The sequence below is a fragment of the Mesitornis unicolor genome, unplaced genomic scaffold (assembly GCF_000695765.1).
Source record: "Mesitornis unicolor isolate BGI_N332 unplaced genomic scaffold, ASM69576v1 scaffold28335, whole genome shotgun sequence".
In the NCBI taxonomy this organism is placed as follows: domain Eukaryota; kingdom Metazoa; phylum Chordata; class Aves; order Mesitornithiformes; family Mesitornithidae; genus Mesitornis; species Mesitornis unicolor.
In genome coordinates, this window is record NW_010183918.1 from 23,320 (window position 1) to 46,832 (window position 23,513).

General features: G+C 36.8%; 1 protein-coding gene across 1 annotated transcript in view; it reads right to left on the bottom strand.

Moving 5' to 3' along the window:
* CCDC66 (coiled-coil domain containing 66) overlaps positions 1–22,651 on the bottom strand; it is a 25,213-nt gene extending 2,562 nt beyond the window's left edge. Inside the window, exons 1-17 of the mRNA XM_010184309.1 lie at positions 22,594–22,651; positions 20,191–20,213; positions 18,910–19,327; positions 17,968–18,100; positions 17,680–17,783; positions 16,570–16,694; positions 14,595–14,726; positions 11,670–11,929; positions 11,197–11,281; positions 10,289–10,450; positions 9,048–9,195; positions 8,488–8,610; positions 6,700–7,178; positions 5,044–5,081; positions 4,480–4,766; positions 3,887–4,014; positions 4–48 (exon numbers count right to left, since the gene is read on the bottom strand). Coding sequence (XP_010182611.1) covers positions 4–48; positions 3,887–4,014; positions 4,480–4,766; positions 5,044–5,081; positions 6,700–7,178; positions 8,488–8,610; positions 9,048–9,195; positions 10,289–10,450; positions 11,197–11,281; positions 11,670–11,929; positions 14,595–14,726; positions 16,570–16,694; positions 17,680–17,783; positions 17,968–18,100; positions 18,910–19,327; positions 20,191–20,196 — 2,673 coding nt within the window. The 5' untranslated portion in view covers positions 20,197–20,213; positions 22,594–22,651. The remainder of the gene's footprint in view (positions 1–3; positions 49–3,886; positions 4,015–4,479; positions 4,767–5,043; positions 5,082–6,699; positions 7,179–8,487; positions 8,611–9,047; positions 9,196–10,288; positions 10,451–11,196; positions 11,282–11,669; positions 11,930–14,594; positions 14,727–16,569; positions 16,695–17,679; positions 17,784–17,967; positions 18,101–18,909; positions 19,328–20,190; positions 20,214–22,593) is intronic.
* Positions 22,652–23,513: the final 862 nt, after the last annotated feature.

Below are 23,513 nucleotides of genomic sequence, written 5' to 3' on the forward strand. Positions count from 1 at the left end.
AGCAGGAATCAGAGCAGTCTCCAACTCCCTCTGCTTCTGCAGGAGGCCCTGAAATAAATGGAATATAAATGTGAATGTTCTTTCTTCCTCTCACAGCCTGAACTCATAAGGTGTCAGTGTTTCATACTTCAAAAACAATTCGCTTGTTGAGGCCCAATCCTTTTTTAAAAATGCACTGCTTTTTGAAAGCAGTACAACATCATACATTTAACAGAGAGGCACCTCAAGATTTCCTGTCTTTTCAGGAGACTGGATGTGTGAGTGAAGTGGAAGCCAGGCTGGTTTCCAGGGATGAACTGAACTCAGAACCTTGTAGGGTACCAGCTTTTAGTCTGAATGTAAATTACACTCTTAAGGTGAAGGTTTCCATTACCATTTGAACAGTGTCAGGTGGTTTAACATATGTGTGTTTACTCAAAAGGTAACAAGGTCCTGCTTTGGTAACGGCTCTCAAGTACTAGACAATGGAGAAAAACGTGTAACTGAAAACTCTTGAAAGTGTATCCTTGGCTATGTGATAAGTCATACCTGACACAGCTGTGTCAGGTACATTCATAACTTTGAAGTAAGTCTTTTTACTGTTAGCAGTAGATCATATCTATTGATACAGCTGGCCCCTTGGCCGTTTTAGCCGTGTCAGACGTAGTCCGATACCAGGGAAGGTAGTTAAAAACAAACCAAAACAACACGACAGCAAAAGGAACAGTTACAGTGATACATTTCCTCAGCATTCTCTGTCTCAAAGAGCTTACAAAGCGTTCACACTTTCACTCTGTAAGGGTACAGACCTCACGCAGGCGAGCAGGTACTACAGCACTTTGGACAAGGTACGGCTGGCACAGCAGCGGAGCAAGGGCCTGCAGCGCTGGCGTCAGTCAGCACAACAGCCGCTGGACCGCACTTTGCCTCCTCCAAAAGCAGCAGCTGCCTGCTTTCAGTAATGTCAACAGTTGCTTTTTACCTAACCAGCAGTGTCTGCTATTCCTGTTAATGGGTCAATGGACTTCTTCAGTCCTTTTATCAATCATTACTTTTATTATAGCGGTTTTTGCATTTAGTAGCATGTTACAAAACAAAGATGTGACTAATTGCCCTAAAACAACCTCGAGCTGAGCTGAGAAACAAGTAACACTGGAAACTGAAGAGAAGTCAAACACATTTTTTTGCAAAGGTAAATAAAAGGGCCTAGAGAAAAAAACTTGTGAAATGCCTACACAGGGACAAGTAGTGAGGCTTTGTTCACACAGCCTTGGCCCCAGCTGCGAGCTGGCAAGATCCCTTAGCCACTATAGGCTACACAGCCTGTTGGCAAGTGGTCTTATTGCCTTAGTAAAAAAAAACAAAGATGCTTTAGTATGTACTGACTGTAGCTGGAATTTTTGTCCTTTTTTCTTAAACTTTGGCCCTTTGTTTTCACAAACACAATTGACTTTGCTGGATGAATAAACTTGAGCTGTTTCAGTGAGGAAAACAGAAATCTGTTGATAATTCATATTACTGCTGTCAGCTGAGACACAGGAAGAGCCTGGGTGTCTCGTAACAAATGCATTAACAGCACTGCCCTCCCTTGGGCAGAGGTAGGCCCTCATCTGCCCTCCGTTGTCACTGGTGCCTTCCATGGGTCAGCCAGTTCAGCCAGACTGGCTGAAGCAGCCCGGTGGTATTTATCCATCGCTCTAGTGCAGGGTGTGTTGTGATGGCCGAACACTGGCCAGGTGTGCTGTGAATTCCTCCAGACAAAAGGCAGCTAAAGAATGGCCAAACAGGCTGTCTCTATCTAGATAGATAGATAGCTATTAATCCTATATATTTATGTATGCATGTGTATATAATTTTAGAAAACAAGACTAGATTATCTTTGAAATAGAAAAGTAAACTCTTTCTAAATTATATTTCATACAAAAAGCAAAGTATTGCATTATTCTTCATTTCTTAGGGAAATAACTGATGCAGAACAGGTATAATCTGCAGTAATATACAATCGCAGGTATATAATGTACACCTAAGGTCAACAATTAATGTTAATGCATTCTGCAGCTGGTAGAATATTTGAACAAACAACTTGACATGCTGTAAGAAGTTAACTCTTCCAGAACCAAGGTCTACGGAAAGATTAACCTCAGCATTAGTTTTTAGCCACTGTTAAGCCCTGAATACGTACTATGCAGCAAACATGTCCCTAGGCTCCTGGCTCCTGTGTTTGCCAACACGGCTATTACCAATCACCTTAAACCTCTTTAAATATCCATGGCTTTTGTTCACCTCAGCAAGCACAAGGATGAATTTGTACTTTGAAGGTGGCTTCGCTCTTAACTAAATACCACTGGCAAGTGAAGCCTTAATACGAAATACTGAACAGTAGTAGATATTTAACAAAAATGCTGACAAGATTTGGGGAAGACCTGACCCAGTCAAACCTATTTGGAAGCCATTAGAAATTTGCAACCTTTGAGTGCTCTTTGGTCACAACTTTTCTCAGTAACTTGTGGAGAGCTTCATTTGCACAAGGAATTTTCCTACTGCTGAAGCAGATGTATGCATGGCAGAACTTGTGTCTTTCCAAAGCACAGCACGTATTTAATAATGTTAGCTACTGGTAGTTTTGCTGTACTTGAGTCTGTCAGATTTTTGTCCCTCAAGGCAAAGAAAAATAAACGGTGCTGCTAGCATTAAGGTACTTTTAGTATGGAGCCATTACAAGATACTGATATATGTTTAGTGTTCTAAAACAAGAACAAAATGGAAAGCTGAAAGTAAGTGTTTGGTTTAAAAAGTGGGTAGATGAGGTACTTAAGGATATGGTTTAGGGGGCAGACAGGAACGGTTGGACGTGATGAGCTCAGAGGTCGTTTCCAACTGAGCGATTCTGTGATTCTGTGTGATTCTGTTTTGTCCTGCAGCCCCCTGTAACAGCATTTAGAAGCACAACAGGAAACTGTTTGTGTCACTGTCCAGACCTGCAGTTTGAATCTGCTGTGGATGACACGTCGTTCCAGCAGGGGATGTCTCCCATTCACTCATGGGTTAGATACCAGATGCCTGATGGTGTTTTTTGGAGGTATTCTGAGTCCAATCATGAAAATACGTAATTCACAGTCACCTGAGCTATCAGCTTTAGTGCTGCTTTAATTTACTGCAGTGTGGATCCTTAAAGACAGTCTCACCATATTCAAAATCCTTCTGGCAATCCTGTAGACCTAATCAATGCCAGTAACTTACTACAAACAGAACAATGTATACCAACATACGCAGGCTTTTGTCTCAGGAATTCTCGTGTGTGTAGTATTAAACTAAATTTTATTTTATATTTACTCACTAAACCCAGCTGACTGACAAATCCTGAATATTACTTTTACAAGTAACAAAATCCTCCCAAGACAGCTATTCTTTTGCTAAGTGTTCATACTTCAAACTTGCAAATTACATTATTTTTCCAGGGCTGATACGAGTACTACCCCAGTAACTCTTCTGCACCAGTAACACTGCTCTGCCACGACCGGCTTACCCATGGGACACAGAAGCGAAATTTCATTTCCAAGGGTTCCAGTGTTTTGTTACAATATTATTGTTTTTCCCCTTGAAACATTCTTACTATCAAAATCTGGAGACTAAATAAAGCCATTCCTTTTGGTTTCAAGTTTTTTCAGGTACTCCAGAGTTTCATAGCTAACCTAAGGAACTCTTAGAAGTCCACAGTTTCTCTAGGGATAGGCCAAAGGTGGAAGTAATGCATGAAAAACAAAATTAGTAAGAGGGAACAGAAGTGGAGGACAGAGCCTGAAACTTGTGTGATGGAAAAATTAAAGGCTAATGCTTATGACTATGTAACAGCTTGCAATGCTCATTTTGACTGCACTGTTTATACAACCATACATGTTTATCTTACCTGGCGTAATTCTGACAATCCTTTGAGAATTGCTTGTTGTCTCTCTCTGATTTTAACTACGTCAGGATTTAGAAGAGGATCTCTAACATGGTCAGAGCTAAAAATCTGTCGTGGCATTTGGTAAGAATCTGAAAGTAAATGTGTATCAAATCAGTCAACAATACTCTCAGCAATTTTGTTTTCATTTTGAAGCAGATCTTCACAGCTTGTGAAAATCAGAATTTTGGTTGCTATTAGATTTTGATCAGTATTTTTAAGTCAAACAACACTTAGATTTCTAAACCCAATCCTATATCCAATACCACCAGAGAAGTGCCATTATATTTCAATAAAGGTAAACAGACAAAAAATAAAGATAAACGAGTAAGAAATTGTGTTGCTTTTTTTTTTTAAACTTTTTGTGTGTTTATGTTTTTATTTTCATATTGGCATCATTTGGTTGCACATGCTTTCTGTAGAGTACTGTGACACCCGGGTTACTGCAAAATGCAGTAAAAACAAATACCAAATGGAATAAATGGTAGCACTTTGAACTAAACCACTGTAACATTTCTTCTCTTGTACATGAATCAGTTCACAATACATTTCAGTACCATTAGACTGTGGACACTGTGGGTCATGTGTTGAAGGTCTAGTCACTGGTGCATCTGGATCAAGACAATATACTTCATTTGTTCGAACATACGGAATAAATTGCGAAGAGGGAGGTCTTCCAGCTTCCGCAACGGGAGGAGGGGAGCTCCTCTGCTGTGTATCTGTCTTGGTATTTTTCTCTCTTCTACTACTGTTGTTATGTACCAGGAAATTAGAAGCGTGTGTTTGTTTTTGTTGTACTTGGTGTAATCTGTTCTTAAATGCTGGAACAGGTGGTGATTCAGATCTGTGTGAAACAGTTTCAGTTAAACAAACCCCAAAAAACAATACTTAAGGTGATTAATTTTCTCAAATAGTAGAGACAAAGAATCCTCAGAGGACTGAAACTTTGCTCATTTACTGTCCTTTTATACCTGCAGTTTGTCTGGTCTTGTGCATTTTTATAGCAGACAATTTGATGCATCTAAATTCTTAAAAAAATAACTAAAAATCAGGACAGAACACCACGTGTATTTCACTGTTAATCTATTGATGTATTTCATTAACACAGAATGTTGACGTACCTTTCTTCATTCAGATTATTCTTATGTAATTGTTCCTCCTAGGAGAAAACCCAGAAAGTCACAAGTAAAGTAAAAAGCTCTGTCTTTTACACTAAAAACTTTCATTTTTCAAGACAAGTTTGTTCTGAAATTCCAGAAGAACTGTTTGACCTGAGTTCAAGAGAAAAGTATTTATCAAAGACTTGCATTAAAGAGACTTGTTGAGTCTATGAATAAATTAAACAAATTACAGGAGGATTTGCTCTATTTTATAATGTCCTTTGCAGCTAAAAGCACTATCAAAAATATGCTGTGTATTTTCCAGTGACCTTGGAAAGCTGCATTTTTAAACCGGAAAGATTCGGCCCAAGGTAATGATTATTAAGGGAAAGGTCATGTTTCTAGATACAGTCAGTAGAAATTTTCTACTTAAATAAAAATTATTAACATATCCCATGCTTCTTGTGGTATCGGACAGTGCTCACTTATCTTAAAAATCTGCTTAAAATTCACTGCCTCATTTCTCGGGTACAAATTTATTAAGCATTTACCTTTCAAGAATTCAAGCGCAAAACTTAGATTTACCACTAACCTCAAACCACAGAATCCCAGAATGTGAGGAGTTGGAAGGGCCCTGGAAAGCTCATCCAGTCCAACCCCTGCCAGAGCAGGATCACCAGACCAGGTCACACAGGAACACGTCCAGGCGGGTTTTGAATGTCTGCAGAGAAGGAGACTCCACAACCTCTCTGGGCAGCCTGGGCCATGCTCTGGCACCCTCACAGTGAAAAAGCTTTTCCTTATATTCAGGCTGAACCTCCTGTGCTCCAGCTTGTGAACAATAAACTAATGAACTCAGTTAAACAAATTAATAAGTCTTTAAAGATACCTATGAACAGTTATGAATCTTCACTTCTTTTTTTGATACTCACAGCTTCTAAAGCTTGTGCAAGGAGCCAGTGAACAAATGGCTACACAAAAGTAAAGTGGCCACCTTTTCTACAGCAGATTTTTTTTCTACTGGAGTCAGAAAGTGAGGTGTTTATGCATACATATGTATCATAAGAATATACATACACAGAGTGAGCAAGCGAGAGAGAGAGAGAAGGCACGAATATATTTGTCAGTATTTTCTTTAAATGAAAACTGTTGTGGTTTTTTTTCCCCAGCCACAAGCTATACCAATACGTGCTTACTGCAAATGCAGAAGAAATGACTCCACTAAGAAGGATGCATTTTTATTACAACAGAATACGTCCTCAGTAATCTATGTGCTTTGCAGAAATAAAAATTGTTTTCTTGAACAGGTACTCCTACACCTCAGCCTCCACACAACAATGTCTGGAGAGAAAAGAGCAGGTCGCTGCTGTCATTCTATCCTGCACACTGCTTTCAATCAAGCTCTGTGTTTACAAAATGAATCAATGATAATGAATAAATGAAAGAGAATAAACACTTTGCAGGATTGAAATAGCAGTAAAAGCCAAGTCACCAAATCGGAGTATGTTCTTCTGATCATGAAGAACAAAACAATGCTGCAGTACCATTCTTACCACAAACAGCAATAAGAAAATTCCCAATGCTTGAGTTACAGAACTGAATTCCCATCCAGGCAAAACTGTGTAGAACAAGAGACTTAAAACTACACAGCACTGTTGTTAAAGACCAAATGCTTACCTTTCTGACTCTGAGTCCCCTGTTCCTCTTATTTATTTCTTCACGAGGTGAAGGAGACCTGTCTGAACAACCACCCTTCTTTGGGCAGAGATTCCCAGAGGTATTTCTTTCTACCAACTGAAGCAGTTCCATTTGCCGTCTTACTTTGTTTTCTTCCCTTAGTTTTTGTAGCTGTTTAGGGTATCTTTCTGATGCTGGAATGTATCTTTTCCCTGGCTTGTTTATGTTCCAGTCAGGTCTTTCACTGTATTTTTGTGAAGACTTAATTTGTCTTTCTTTTCTTGCATACTGTTCATACAGATCACTGTATCCACCACCAGTCTCTTTTCCTGAAATTTTATTTTTATCTATGTACTGCATTTCCTTCTGGTATTTTTTGCTGCTAGAGGTTTCTTTATATTCTATGGAAATAGCAGGCGATCTGCAACACATGGTTCTTTCCTCAGCTGACTCAGTGTATGCTGAAGTATTAAAGTCATCTAAAAAAAATACAAATCCAAATCTAAGCTATTCAAATTACTCGTTTGACTTTTGTATGCATATCAAACTACCATTGTTGATTTTATTCAAAAATTGGTTGGTTACAGTTTTAGAATGTATTTTATTCTTTTTCATGTGGAAGGTAGACAGGACCAGTAGAAGCAAACCCCCAGTAAGAAGGAAAAAAAGATTGGAGAATGAAGTCAAGTCACTGTAAAAGCAAAATTTAAGTAAAATGAAACTACATTATTTTAAAAAGTAGAATTCTGTTTCTGTCATGGTACCCAATGGCAAGGATCACAACACAGCTTCTCTTTAAGCATACTGATGGTTTGGTTGTATTCACAGTGCTGCTGGGAATAACTTAACTTTCCTAATCCTTGCCTTCCAATAGAAATATTTTGTTCCATTTTTATATTACTAACAATAAAGCTTCTTTACTAAAGAACATGCACAAAAACTTTATTTAATTTGTAAATTCTCCAAATTCATAGTAAAATTTCTACCAGCACTGTCAAAACTGAAAACAGTAACTGTTGCTTAAGCACACAAATAAAACAAAGCTTCTACTTCACAAGCGACAGGAAGCTAAGACAGTGCTAAATGCAAGCCATAATGTGACTGTAAGTTTCCAGTGAATCTGCTCACTCACCCTCACATACAGCATTAATAAATACAGACTAAGTTTAATCTGGGTGTTTTAATGGCGTGATACAAAAGCAAGATAAAGACTGGAAAGTATTCTATTTAGATGGACCGGCAATTCTGTCTGGGCATTTAGCAAGAATTGCAGAAAGCTTTTCTAAACATTCGAATGTAAGCTCTCATTTTCTAATGAGTCTAGTTTTCCAATTCCAGAATTATTGACAATGTTTCTGCCAATATTATCAAGGATTCATTAGGAACCCAGCCCTGCTCGATCCAAAACCACGTTACATAAACTCATGAACATTCACACTGAAGGCAACCACAAATATATGTTTAAATGCCTTAATAAATTTAATTCTATGTGGCTCGTGACCATGACTAAGTCAACACTACATTTCAGACTGGGTGATTTGAGTCTGTAACTGGTAAGTAACAACTATATAGCATATCATTTATGTAGAAGAATACAGTGACACATTAGAAATACATTGGAATATGACATGTAATATTCCAACCGCCTGTGTCTCTCCAAGTACTTGTTTCTAGTTTTATTCCATTATGGCTGATGGTGGTTTGGCATTATAGCTCAGTTTCACAGATATGCTGTTCTACTATCTTTCTTGAAGTTCATCAGAGTAATTAAATTCAAGGGCTGCATACCTGTCTGTACAGCAGTGTCTTTCCGAGGAGAAGTGTGCTGATCAATGTGACTCTTAACGTCATCAGAAAAATTAAGACTTTGATATGAAGTGTCACTATTACAATTTTCAAATTCTGTTTTACCTAAAAAGAAGAAAGTAAAAGCGTTCAATTTAGTAATGTATGTTCCATTTAAACCGTGCTATCAAATTATCAGACTATTGTAGTTTAGAACTCAAAGCACAACTGAAAACTATGATTCTGATCCCAATACTCTCCTTTTTTTCACTGGAAATCTAATCGACTGCACAGAGGTCTGAATATTCCTTATGCATTCCTCATAGTATTTGGCTATTTCTTCCTTTATGTATTTGAAGCTTACTAAAATACAATATTCTTTTCATTAGTTAACACTGATATTTGTTTGGAAGGTAAATAAGCTGAAATGAAATGTGGTTTGTCAAGCAAAGGAGCAATTTCTGGCCCAAATGCAGACAGGGGAGGTTGGGGAAAGCCACCAGCAACTCCCACTCAAACACCACAGGAATTGGCAAACTGAATATTAAAAGACTTCTACTTGCCACCACCAAGATTCTTCTGAAGTTGTGAAGTATCATGTCCCTTCTGAGTCAAGTCTTGAATGCGCTGTTCTTGTTTTATTCTCTGCGCTAATTCTTGAGATTTCTGCATTGTCTGATAGAGCTCATTTGTTCTGAGAGTCACAAGTTCCTTTAAAAAAAAAAAGTTAATATATGTGGTCATTTATTTTGAGAATAAAATTAATAGGATTATTTAATCCCTATATAATCCTCAAGTTTTAAATATATTCTTATTTCAGGCAAAGCATTTAGAAAAAAACCAAACTATTTGAGTAGATGCAATATGTAACATACAACTTTTATGATTAAAAAGATAAATTCAGAACCTCTGTTGTGCTAATAAAAAATGTTCAATCCTAGCATTCCAAAATGAGCATCTAGATCATTAAAATTATTTGGATATTTATCTCCTTTCAATAAATCTATCTTTTCCTAAATGCCATCTGATTTCGGCCATCTAAGACTTACTTTATCATGTTGTTTAATGAAATAAAAGCCTAAATAAAAAATAATTAAACCCCTTTCACATTCCTCCTACTTCTACATAACATCAGACAATGATTTTAACCTTCTACAGACTCTTCTGTAACAGGTAAGAATGTACGCAAATGCAAAATTTGTACTTACCAGAAGTCAAAATGTTACTTTTGACTTACTTTTTAAACGAAAGAATTATTACAATTCAGTAGTAGTTACAGAGGAGGAAGCACTAGGACACAAATGACTTTTAAAATTACTTTTCTAGAATATATTCTGGTAAGTCTTTAATCCAGAGTAAAAGCACATCCAAGTCAGACAAAGTTCACAGTACTGAAGCATCCTAAAAGCATCAAATTACCAAAACCAATAATTGGATTACACATTTTGGTGGGTTATATTTAAATTTTTTTTTTTAATTTAAAATTTGCATTTTAAAATGCGTGTCTCTGCATTATCTAAAACTACAATTCCACGTTTGCCAGTTCTTATCCATTTCTCTTTCTGAAAAGGCCCTTGTGCAGAAGAAGAATCCTGCCTTAAATTCTTCTTAAATTCCTGCCTGAATGGCACAGTAACTTTATTAATTGAGGAAACAGATTTTGGTTTCAAACGTCTACATTTCAGATAGTTTTAATTTTCAAACTGATGAGTCAATACATTTGAATGTGAAGAAGAAGAATAATTTTTCTTCAAACGCAGTATTATTACAGACTGTCTGCATTAAAGAAAATACAAAAGCTCACCTCCTTTTCTTTCTGTTTCAGCACCTCTTCTTCAAACTGTTTCTTCATTTTTTCTTTTTCTCGTGCTAGGCGCTGTTCTTCCTTTTGTTCTTCCCATTTTCTCTGCTCTTCCTCCAGTTGTTTCTTCTTTCGTTTTTCTTCTACCTGAGCCATTATTGCTTTCTAGTAATATCAGAAAAAAAAAGGAAAATTAAAAGACAAAACATTAAAGGTATTATAAGCTATATATTCATATACTTCCATGTATGTGCATACTACTTTGACTTGGACAAATTAAAGAAAATAAGACCTTTTTTTTCTTTTTTTTGGTGGAGTGGAGAACCACCAGCCCAATGAGGCAGTTTGAAATACTCAGAGACAAACAGAAGTAGCTTTTTACATTTCAAAATACTTTTGTTTTTCTTGTAAAGAAATGGTGGTCTGATTTTTACCTTACGTACTGTAGGCTAGTACTTTGACCTAGCAAAAGAAGAGCTTGATCAGAACAGGCTTGTTACATTTATACTAAGGCTTTTGTACACTGTGCTAAAGACAACATCATGCGGGTATACATGCCGTTAGAGTGCCACTGGGTAATGTAAACGACAGTGGATAAAAATTTAAAGATTCATGGAGGGGGTACTTGTAAATACCAGACCTCCTGAAGACAGCAGAGACTGAAGAAAAACGCACACAAACCTGCTAGAGCTCTGAAAACTGCACTGCACATTTTTGAGGCAAGAATTCAGTTACAGAAATGCAATCATCTCTCTACAAATATTAAAAGAAAATAGTAGAGTTTAACTGAATGAAAGTACCTCAAGTACCTCACTGCATTTTGGCATTAAATCTCATGCTTTATTCACGTGACAACATTACTCTTCATTCTTTCTTCTCATTAAAACAGTTTTAGTAAAACAGAAGTCTACCTGATGTTCTAACTGCTTCTGCCGCTGCCTGTCTCTCTCTTCAATCTGTGCAGGGTCCAGAAGCGCTGTCATTGAACGGAAGAAACTGTGAACAAAGAAACATGTAAGCGTTTCTAATTATAAGAAAATAATCTTAAAGCCTTTACTAGTTAGAATTAGTTAGATTTCAAATACTATTGGGGTTATCCCAATGTATTAATTTTGAATTACGCGATTCATTTTACTAAGAAATGAAGTAAGGTCATTTACAGTACATTTTATTAATGAACAATGGAAGCACTTGTGTCTTTCGAAAGTGAAAGAACAGGTATTTCTGAAAAAAACAAATGCCAAATGAATAAGATCCAAAGATCAGATTTAAAAAACCTTGTTAGTGTTTTTTTTCTATTTTTCTTTTCTTTTTTCTTTTTTTCTGAGGAGGTATCAGAAATGCACTGGCTGGAAAGATGATTCTTCTTACAAAGCTCACTCACCTGACTTTCTGACCGCGTTCCAAAGCACTGTTTTTAGCAGCATTTTCTGCATCTGCATTTCCCACCTTTGAGGGCATAAGGTTGCCTAAAGCTGCAGGTGACAAAGGGTGAATAAAAGCAGTCAGCTCCTTAGGGTCAGGTGACAGGCAAAGACTTTCAGGCTGCTTTTTGTACATTCCATTTAAGGGGTGTTGTGCACTAGCATTAAGGTGGCTCTTTAACGAATCAAAATGCATTGCCCATCTGTCATGCTCTTCAACCTAAATAGGACGCAACAACAAAAACAAAAAGAAATGCACTCAATTACACGTTTTATAAAGCAAGGTTAACAAAACAGACAACACACATTTTGTAAAACAGGAACGTTTGAAAAGCTCAGTTATGAGGCTACAATACAGTAGTTAATACCCTTAATGGTAAAACAGAAGTCTCTCTGTTGCTTAAAATGCAAGTCAGATCAGAAATTATACTGCTGATCCATATACTTGGTCAGCAAAAACACGTTTCTACTATATTTTCAGGGGAAAAAAAACAAACCACAACTTAGAAAATTTTTAAAAACCCTGAAAAATAAAAAGCTAACATGAATTCAGGTTTGTTGGCACTACTTTTTCGATTTATATTACTATTCCATTCTGTATTTTTTCTAATAGTACTGGGAACTGCTTGACTAAGAAGTCAGTACCCTGTCCACTCTGCCACACTGTACTCCTGTTGGGTTCACATTCTCTCGCTAGTAATGGGAACACATGGCACCTTTTACACTGTCCTGCATTTATCCCTCCCATTTTAATTCTGGACAGTAGCAGAATTAATATGCTTTGGGAAGAGATATTGATCTCTAACTTCCTATTTTCAACTAGACAGGCCCATTATAAAATAAGCCTTCTCTCAAAATCTCATCTACCCACAGCAGCCACCACCGTTATCCAAGATGAGTACCTAAAACTTCTGAAGAGGTGACATACTGGGTTTAAGCATGTCTCTTTAAAAGTCTCTTTTGTACCACCCAGGCTTATATTTTTTTTAGCTCAGTGTTGGCAATTGAGACATTCCAATATTTCACAAATAAGAGATTTTTACCTAAGAGGCCTTTGTTTTTGCTATAGGTACCAAGGTGGTTTTCTCTTGTGACTGTTTCCCTGAAGGGACTGCAGAATGGCTACCTCCAAACTTGCATTCTGCAGGAAAAAATACCCAACATAATCTAATCTAATAAACTTGCTGGGAGTCCTTTCCTTAACATAAATTCCCTTCTGTCAGAAAAGTTTCACACCTATTTTAAAAGGGGCAAGAAAATCATAGTCCAAATAATGAGAATCCAAATTATTTTTCATCCTGTTCCCTGAATTTTGTTCCCCTTGAATACTCTGTGAGGTAGAAGCAGGTCAGAGTAGTTGGAAAATCTATTCTTATGTAAGTCTGTGGTGTGATATGCAGAAAGGTTGAAAATACAACACAAGACCTGAAAAAAAATAAAAATATGTTTAAGAAAACAAGATTAAGTGCACATCAGCTTCCTTTCAAAACGGGGCTGGAAGTGAGATTACTGCTAGGTTACTCACTGCTGACTGCAACCATCTTGCTACAGCACAGCTATCAAACTAAAAAACAAGGTAGCTAATGAAGTAACATTTCAGAGCTTAAAAGTTGCCTTCACAGTTATAAAGCCCTATTTACAAAGGAAATTTGACTCCTTCAACAACTCAGGAAATAGAAAGACTTGAGTTGTATGTAGGTATGCCACCACCCTTGGCAACGGGATTTTTTTAGAGGGTAGGTAGGAGAGCTCTCTTCTAGTATTACAAACAGCAGAATTAAAATGAAGCATTTCTGTTCTAGGAATTGTATAATTATGGTAAATGCTTCAGTTGAGGATAAAAACTGTAGTCTTTAAATCCAGAAGGCCATAGACTACAAACACTCATATCATTCAAGTTTTGGTAACCAAGATTCTTGATCACAAATAATTCAGAAGATATAATGCTGTAAATATATCTTCTGCATAGTGAAAGACGTAATCCTGGATTCTAGCAGCAGTACAATCTCGCTGCATGTTTCCTCACCTCCTGTCTTCCTCACAAGACAGAGTCTTTGGAAGAGTGTGTCAGTGTCCTGGGTTTCTTATAGATAAGAACACAGAGTATTCCACTGCCCTTAAAACTATGAATAGCAACATGTAAAGGAAAGAAGTCAGCTTCTATATGAAAAGACTCCAGAGGTAAAAAATACATTGACCAAACTGGCATATAGTGACAGTATTAAAAGTATCTTCAGGTACTCCAGCTGCAAAGCAATTACACAGCCCACGCTGTCCTTCCAGATCCAGCATAAGAGACCTATGTTCAAAAGCCTGGAAAAACCAAAGGGTAAAAAAGGTAAGGCTATTTTCTTCAATACTTTTTGGAGTAGAAGTGTTTAAGAGAGTTTCATAAGAGTGTAGGCGTGTTAAAACAGTATTTCTAGAAACAGGATTTTAACACCACTGTGACACAGTGTAACTGTCTGTAACTTTCCTTCTCATCTCCTCCTGTAGTTTACAGAAAATTTCCTTTTACAAAGTGTCTAGCTGGTGTCTCTGCAACACCTTCCAAACCCTAGGGCTTTCATGCAATGGTGGGAAAGAAAATACAGTATTATCACTGTTTTCATCCCTGCAGCCAGCACTGTAACACATGACCAGACACATGGTAGTCTGTTCTCTGCCACCGAAACAGCTACTGGCTGAATGTTCAATCAGACTGTCCTATGGACCTACAGTGAAAACCTCGACATGCTGAAAGTAATTACATCTTTGTCTCTACTTCATTAATGACCAATTAATCAATTATTAATCACTTCTATGATTTTATCTTTTATTTCTTAGAACAAAAATGGAGAGAAAAACTTCTCTTATTCCAAAAAGTCTCTTTAAACCACAGATACCTTTGATAAATTAAGCTTTTCTTCTATTTTTCGTAGCTTAGCTTCTTCTTTCTGTTTGTCCAGCTCTTCAAGCCACTTCTTCTGTTGCTCATGCTTCAAAGCACTAAAAGGTCGTTCCTGCGGCACAGCTTCCTGAAATAAGAGAAGCGCTAGTCTCTTCCTTGTACCAAAAATGCAATACCTTGTCTGGCCACATAATAAAGATTTGGCAGAAAACTTTGCCTTCAGTTGCTAGGAATAAGTGGCTGTTCACTTGCACACAAAAAATGAATGTAAGTTTGTAACTGCAACAAATGCCTGTCTGTTCCATGAAAATGCTTCAATTGTTAGAAAAATGCTAAATAAGCCAGTCTTTCAATACTATTCTAACTTGAACTCTCAGCCTGTCACTCAAAAAAACCCCTTACTTATACGAATCATGAATAAAAATCTTAGTTCGTCCTATGGTTCACTGCTAGTCTGTGTTCCAGGTAGATTCAGCACCATGATCTAATTAGCAGTGATCTGTCTAAAGAAAATTCTAAACACCATCTTCATGCTTCTGTTCCTGCTTCTTAATGGCTATCTGTATCATTTAACAAACTCCAGTGGGACTGAGAACTTTCAATGCTACATGACAAAACCCACTCTTCAATCAGTGCCTACTAGCAATAACTCAGAAACTACTTCTTGAACCTTCTGCCATCAATATACTTTTAAGTTTTTTATTTCTGATAGGTTCCTGCTTCTCTATTTCTTTAACACAGACTTAAAAGCTAAGTAACACTTCAACTCATGCCTCTAGTACTGTTCTTCATATCCACCTTGAAAATGCTCAGTCTTCAAAGCATCCATATTTTGATAAACATTGATTCAGATACAATTCTCTAGACAGAGCAGAAAAGTCTGCAGAATTCTTCTTGCTTCAAAGAACTACTGACAATAGACATCTATTGTCAATAAATAAGTAACAAACCCCAAAAACCAAAAAAACCACCAACCCTGCATGCAGTTCAAAATCTTACCTCTAAAACAAATGCTGTGCAGTTGACAGCTGGTAAATCAGAAGAACTGAATTCAGAAGACTGCTCAGCTGGAGCACTTGAAACATTCAGTGGAACTTGATTAGCCCCTGTGGTTAAAGCAGTTGTACAGGCACAGGTTTCCTCAGTGGTAATAATTGAGCTGGCTGGAAACATTGTCTGCAAATAAAATTACCACTGTTGTTTAACACTTGATTTATTGAGCTCACCTGTTTTGTTTGTATTAAATATCCTTTAACATACAATAAACCAGTAAATTGTATTTCTAGGAGTGCCTATTCATTAAAATTTCAGCCAAAACTAAATATCTCATATCCAGTACTTCATAATTACTTAGTTTGAAACAAATTCTTACAGAGCGGAGTGGAAACTTTTCTAGGAATGCTGAATATGCCACAAAAAAAGGAATTTGCTTTGGCTGTCATAACTGGTAGCAGGCACAACCCTAACTTCTGTTTAACGGCAATCAATTTCACTGGAGAACCAGCCTCATCCAAGTATAGTAAATTTGTCTGACACTGCATTTTCAGAGCAACAGCTGACTTTTAAAAAGACAGGTTAAAGTCAGATTGCTATGCTTATTATGTAAGCAATGAAAAATGTGAGGACTCATGAACAATGCAAATAATTATATAAACAGGAATTACATTTGAGACTATTCTTCAAAACAGAACTGGAAAAGATTTATACCTTTTGGTTAGGAATCAACATGGAAGAACAGGAATGGGTTGTTCGTGCTAAAAAGATTTATATCTGTGAAACTACAAACTGGAGCAATAGGTAAGCGTGAAACTGTTGCAGCAATTCATGCCATGCAAAAGCTTAAAGTGACCACTGAGACTGGACTGTACTGAATTCATATGGAAAAGAAACTCTTATGAATTAAAAGTTGAACAGTTCTGGAACAGTGCTGTGGAAACTGTGTGCTCTTTAGTGTTTATTGACAGCCTTACCTTATCTAGGTCACCTGTTTCCACTTTCTCTTTATGGCCTTTATTATTGCCAGGTTTTGCCCAGAAAAAACACACATCTCCCTCCAAAGTTTCTTTCAGTTTCTTCTTCAGTGCTACCTGTTCATCTTCAAAAAAAGCAAACTCTAGTAAGAGTTCCTAACACAGACATGTAGCAGGTTTCGGGGGGTTTGGTTGTTTTGGGGGCTTCTTGTGGGTTTTTTTGTTTCCTTTGTGTTTAGACTACAACAGTAAGTCACCATTGTCTGACTAATCAGTCTAAACATGAGTTTTCTCTTAAGAGGATGGCAGATGAGTCACTGCCCAGAGATGTAGAGGTAACTGTGGATTCTCTCCAAGAACACTACAAAACACTGAAGGCTTAACGATGTCCCAGAAGAAGAGGGAAAACTAACAGAAATAGAAAGTATGCAAATTCTCTCCATTTTCTTATACCAGTCTTGGACTATTGTAATATTATTAAAAGCAATGGAGCTATACATGGAAGCTGCTAACAATGCAGAATCAAACTCCGAAATCAGACAATCTACACCAAATTGAAAACAAAACACAACACCCCTGCATGTGAATCATAAAAAGCTTAATTTGTCAGAGAGAATTTAAACTTTTTTTTTCTACAGAGATTGCCCTTGGTTGCTGATGGGGCAGGACTGAAAACTGTTTCAAGGTCAAACTGCAATCTCACATATTGAGTCATGTTTGTAGATTATGGTGACACTTTTCTTTTTTAAAAATGAAAAAGGAAATTTAAATTTAAAAATTAATTTGTTAATGATAATGGCTATCAACTGCTAGCAGAATGTGACAAAATTAGTGGCAAGTAATTCCTCAAATATGAAGAATAACGGAATATATTTGTAATAATTATATGGTGAAGAAGCAGTTTTAAAGGAAGTTATAGATAATCTCTGCATAAAATTTTGAAATTCAAGAATCTTAATCTCTCTTGGAGACTAATAAAACTATGCACCTGCCAATTTGTAGCAACTGCACTGATATAAGTAAATTTTAAAAAGCATAATGAACACAAAGCTTCTTGGCATCCTGAACATAATAAATTGATCAAAAGTATATTCTGTATATGGTAAGTACCTAATTCCTTCTTCCATTCCTTCTTTCTAAATTCTAGTAAGGCTTTTTCCCCTTCTCTTTCACCCAAGGTACTAAACATGTCAGCAGGTTTCCACGGATCCTTTCTAGAGAAAAGGAGGGAAAAAAAATAATTTTACCTAAAATGCTAATCTGTTAATTTTAAAGGTAACTTTTAAATTAGTATTTAATTAGTATTTATGATTTTAATTAGTGTTTTTACTGTGATTAAGAATTACAGTACAAGTCTTTATGGGAGATACACGCAGACAATAACACAGATGCACATACATAACTTTCTGTCCTGGCTGCGGATATGCTTCTTGTTTCCTGCTTGAATCAGAGTTAGCTTCATCAACAGATGAAACTTCACAAGTGTTTTGAAGCAGCACTGTAATGTTTTCCTCTGATGGCTCATTAGTACCTGTGGTAGAGTATAAATTCACTAAACTTTCTACAGCATTGAGTAAATACTTTAAGAAAAGCAGAAATTTGCAAATTCACCACTATTTAACAAAACTGTTTTCAGCCCTGGTACTTTTAGAATGCCAGACTTACAGTAAACACTATTCTTGGCTAAGAGCTCAGACTTTGGGACTCTAATTACTTAATTACAGTGTGTCTTGTTCTTGGTGGCAAAGACCTGACCACCTCCATAGGTTCACGAACAGAAGTAAGGATGTAGGAAGACAAGCAAGAGTTCTTATGCTTTTGAGTAAAAGAATTGAAAAAAACACCAACTATTCAACAGTAATATTACAGCTAAGCAAAAAGATAACATGCACATCTTTGGGGCAGAGGAAAATGGCAGTACTGCCCTTGAGATGCATAGCCAGACCCGAACTCGTCACAAAACAAGAAAGGGCTGTCTCTTTGAGGCACTGGGATTTTTTTGAAACTTCTAATGGTACAGTGCATTTCTACTATGTTTTTTTCCCCAATGTAAAATGAATCTTTTTTTGCATGAAATAATGACAAAACTGCTTGCTGTTTGGCTTTTCAAAGTACTGGAATACCATCAAGCAATCCCCAGTTTTTACTGCTAAAATTATCAAATGCTTGGCTGCCAACAGTAACAGGCAATTTCACATCCATAACAGCATTTTCTCTGAACCATTAAATGTAAGAATAACATCTCTGCAGCCTGCAAATGAATTTAAATTGTGAATTCCAAGTTAAGCTTTTACATTTTGCTCTATTTCCATGAAACTAACTTAACTATTGGTATCTTACCCATTTTCTCTTGCTTTTCATGAGTCTCATAGATATTTCTAGTTCCTTCTTTTACAGTCATCAATATCTGTTGAAGCTGTTCTTGTGTTAAACATGCCAAACTACTTAGGTCTTCAGCTGACACACATGCATTTTGAGGTTTCGGTTTACTTTTTTTAACATCAATAGGATTCTCTGAATCAGGGTATCTGTTTGTGCTATCTCTTTGGAAAATCAAAGAGTGATCTTTAGTTGCAGCTTCATGTGAGGAGTATTTAAGTACTTGCAGTTTTTCACCTTTTGTCATTGATAAGCTTGATGCACTCCTTGGTTTTGTTAAGTTTTCCTGCTTGATACAAGCATTTTGTGTTGACCTCAGAACATGCCCAGTATGTCTTATTCTCAATGCCTGTTTAGGTGCTCTGGCTTTATGACCCATCTGTTAAAGCAAAGAAATTTCACCATATATTAAATAAGGAAATAAAACTGTATGGATAACAAACAAAAACAAGATTGAAGCAACAAGTAAAATAAATGTAATTTTTATTCTCTGTTCCATCAGTAGAAACTAACTCAGTTTGAACTAATGAAGTATCTTCATAAGTACTAGGAATACCTGGGAAGAGAATACACCACCTGCATTTGAATATTTTAAAATGACAGTATGAAAAATAACTATGTAACATAACATCTAAAATAATTAATAAACATTAATTCTTATTTTCTCTGGTGTTTCTGAAGCCTGGCTTTAAACAGGTCTGTTTTCACCATACAGCCAGTATTTTTTCAACCTTGATTCTTCTATTCTGTACTAAAGTTACATCCCTTTCAAGGTCCCTGATGTACACTTGTAACTATTTCCTTTGTTTTGAGATCTTTTTCTGCTTTCTTTCCTGCCCCAACCCACTGCGTTCCAGTTTACCCAGACAGAGACAATATATACAACTAAACTGGAACTTAAACACACTTCAGATTCCTATTTTACCAGAATGCCCTTAAGGTCTACGAAAGATCTGATTTAGATGATTCTCTGTGCTGTAACTTCTTGCCAAAGTAAACTAAAGTGTTTTGCAAAGGTGAGAACTTTTAATTCATCCTTTTTAACAGCTATTATGAACCTGAGAAATCACAGAATCATAGAGTATCTCAAGATAGAAGGGACACATCAGTGCACATTTATCTTTCGTAAATATCATCGATTACAAGAATGTGAGCAGTTCAAATGTGTTCTCAAATTTCTGTGTTAACAAATTAAGTATTTAATTTGTGTGCTGTAACCAAAAAAGCCATTTTTCCACTTACCTTCATTGCAGGCTTTAATTTATCTTTTGGAAAACAAACACAAACATATGAGAGGAGTATTTAGTAACAACTTCCTCCTGAAAAACAATCTTGAGAAATCAGTAAGCTGTTATTTTCATCTGATTTGCAGAAGGCAGAGAGAATGTACTTTCTGCTTAACGTTTGCCCCAACTATATTATTATACTCTTTTTAAAAATTATTTATTACAATTTACACACAGAATCACACACAATCACAGACCGTTAGGGACTGGAAGGGACCTCAAAAGATCCTCCAGTCCAATCCCCCTCCCGGAGCAACAACAAAAGAATGTTGGGGAGGGGAAGGGAATGTATTCAAGTAACTAATTCCAGTTTTATACCGATCTAATAAAACTATTGAGCCAGTCTGATCCTCCTCTGCTATTCATTCTGTTTCTCTGAGCCCTGTGGCAACGGCTTATTTTTAATTGTTTGTTGTGATTTTTCAGTTTGCTTTCTGTGTCACATCCTTCCCGGATAGTCCCTTCATTCAACCCCATCTTACTACATGATGTTATCTGACTCCATTGCTGACATCGTAAAGAAATAACACTTGCATAATCCCACCATCCCTTATTGTTCCCCTGACCTACGCCTTGAAATGTTCTTCAGTCTTTTAACCCAAATGCTAGAGGCGTAGCATAACATAGAGGTGTAGTGGTGTCAAAAAAAATAATTAAGTACTACGTTAAACACAGTATTTATTAATAATGTAATATTAATAGATGGAATGTGGTATTCAACACAAGGAATTCAGCATGTATTGCTAATGGAAAGGAAGGAGAAAATAGTAAGGATGGTATCGTAGTGGAACACATCTGTTGGAAACAAGGCTTCTTCAGCTGCGCTATGCAATTATTGCTCTGGCAGTAGTCAACGCACATTTTGCACTGGTAGCACCTAGACCTTTTTTTTTTTGCATTGCCAATTGAAGACACTGGAGAATACTCACTTTCCTAAAGTCTGCAAAAACACACTATTAATAGTTTCCAACCCAGATGAACATTTTGAAACTTGGTAGTACGCTGAATTGTATTGTATGTCGTCCTGCAGAGACAGGCATTAAATCCTGAACCCTCTGGATAATGTTTCAGTAGTAAAGGTGTTCTGTGGCTGTGTTTATCTCTGGGTTCTCAAGTATTCATTCCTCATCTGAGTAGGTAAAAGCCACTTTTTTACTTTTCTGGCTATTCAGAAATGAAATAAAGTGGGATGCTGTGTGCTATGCAAACTCAGCTTCTCTGTGGAGAGAAGAAACATAAATAGGGTCTTTGCCATCGCTGTGGAAAGCTACGTAATGTGGAACTCCAAAGTGCTGCTTATGGGTTATTTTCTTTGGATACTACAGGATACTTCTACTTTAGGCCCTAAGACTGAAAGCATTATTTGAAAGTGCAGACAAGTGAAATTCAGAAGTAACACAATTTGGAGCAAATTTTGACACAATTCAATTCAAGGGAGTGCTGCGAATATCAGTCATATAAACATGTTAATTCCTGGAGATGCCTGCTAGTTCAAAGCTATTTCAAAGTCTTTATCTTAGAGCACTCTGGAATGTACACTGGCCCTATCCAGTCAGCGATGATAACTATCCTTGGAAAAAGTGAAAGCTGTAGCATTTCAGAGGTATTGCAATGTTTTGTTTTCAGTATTCCACTGGGATTCTTTACTGACTCAAAATACTCCGTAACATCTCATTAGATAGCTGTCTGGTAAAAGCAGAAAATGAAACATAATTTAGAGGGCATTAAATGGAGAATTTCTGTATCATGACTGCTATGTAGAACAGACAAAGTGGAACTGTGCTTGTATAGAAACATATGTCTGACAAATCAGAAAAATCACATTTATTGATGCTTAATTATGAACATCTACTGAAAAAGGCTATCTCAGATGCTGGTAATGAGATCTAGCCTAAATAAACTGCTTATTGAAATTATAAATGTCAACAGCCAAATACCAAAGCTGCTTTAAAGTCAGAAATGTGACTGTAATGATGTAATTCTGTGTAAACTAAACAGCAAGTTATTAAGCCTCTTTTCCCTTGGCAAGTAAGGTGCTATAAAGTTATAGAAAATATCAAGTTATGACATTCAATATATAATAGTATTTAAGTTTTTTGGTGTTTTGTTTGGTTTTTTTTTAAATAAATGGAGAGTCAAGCTAGAAAGAGTCAAGAGTATTCTCCTGCTGTTTACCAGTGGACAGACTACTTAGATCAGTACCAACCTGGTAAGTAATAAGACTTGTAAATAACAATGCACAAATATTCTTCCTAATCTGAAAAATATTTCAATAAAGCTGTGCTTCATGTTGCCTGGATTGTAAATTCAACTTTAGGAAGCTTTAAAGATCACTCAAGATAAATAATTTTAAAAATACCTGAAGAAGCTAAAATTAGCCTAGGCTTTCCATCCAGAACTTCCGTTTCAAGCTTCAGTCCATCTCTGCAAAATGAGAAAGAGAAGGGAATCTAAAATGTTAAGTAATCTGATAATGGTAAGATTTTTACACTAATAACAACACAACTGTACTTAATTATAACACTGTATTTAATGTTTGTCCAGATGCTCTTTCATACCACAAGCTTCCTATGTCTGTGAGAAGTTACTTAATACAAAGAAATTAGCAGGTCTTGAAGAGGGTGTATTTTTACTACTGATACTGGAAAATTTGGATTTGCATTTACAAAGTAAATCTAAATGCTGAAGGTGCCACTCTATATTGTTATACATAGCAATATGCCTGCCTCAAGAGTTTAATAACACAATATAAACTCTGTGCTACAAAAAATGCTAAACATGCCTCCCTGAATGCCAGCACTGATCACAAAGAGGGACTGCACTCTGAAAACAGACTTTAATTGCGCTTCCATGCAAAACAGTCCACATTATAAAGTGGAACGAACGTTATTACAATGATTAAAAAATAATAATAATAATTGGCAGTGTTTAGGTGTATGAGTGTAAAGTACCTAAACGCTTTTCTGTCTTCCACGCATTAGAGAAAATCTAATACGAAAATTAATGTTCAAAATAATGCTTATCTTCAAGTTGCTTTCATTAAAATAAAATAAAAATCCTAACACATCTAAAGCTTGCACGCAACTTCCTAATCAACACAGCAGTGCCCGAAGCTGTAACTCTAGCCGCTCGCACAGCATACGGCAGCTAAGCCGAGCCCCGCACCTTCTGCTCTGTAGCCGCTTTGTGTCGGCAGGGCGCGGCGGAGGGAGGCGGCGGGGCCGCAGGGGGCGTCGGGTTCTGGCGCGGTCGCCCAGGAGCGGGCACACGAGCGCCGGG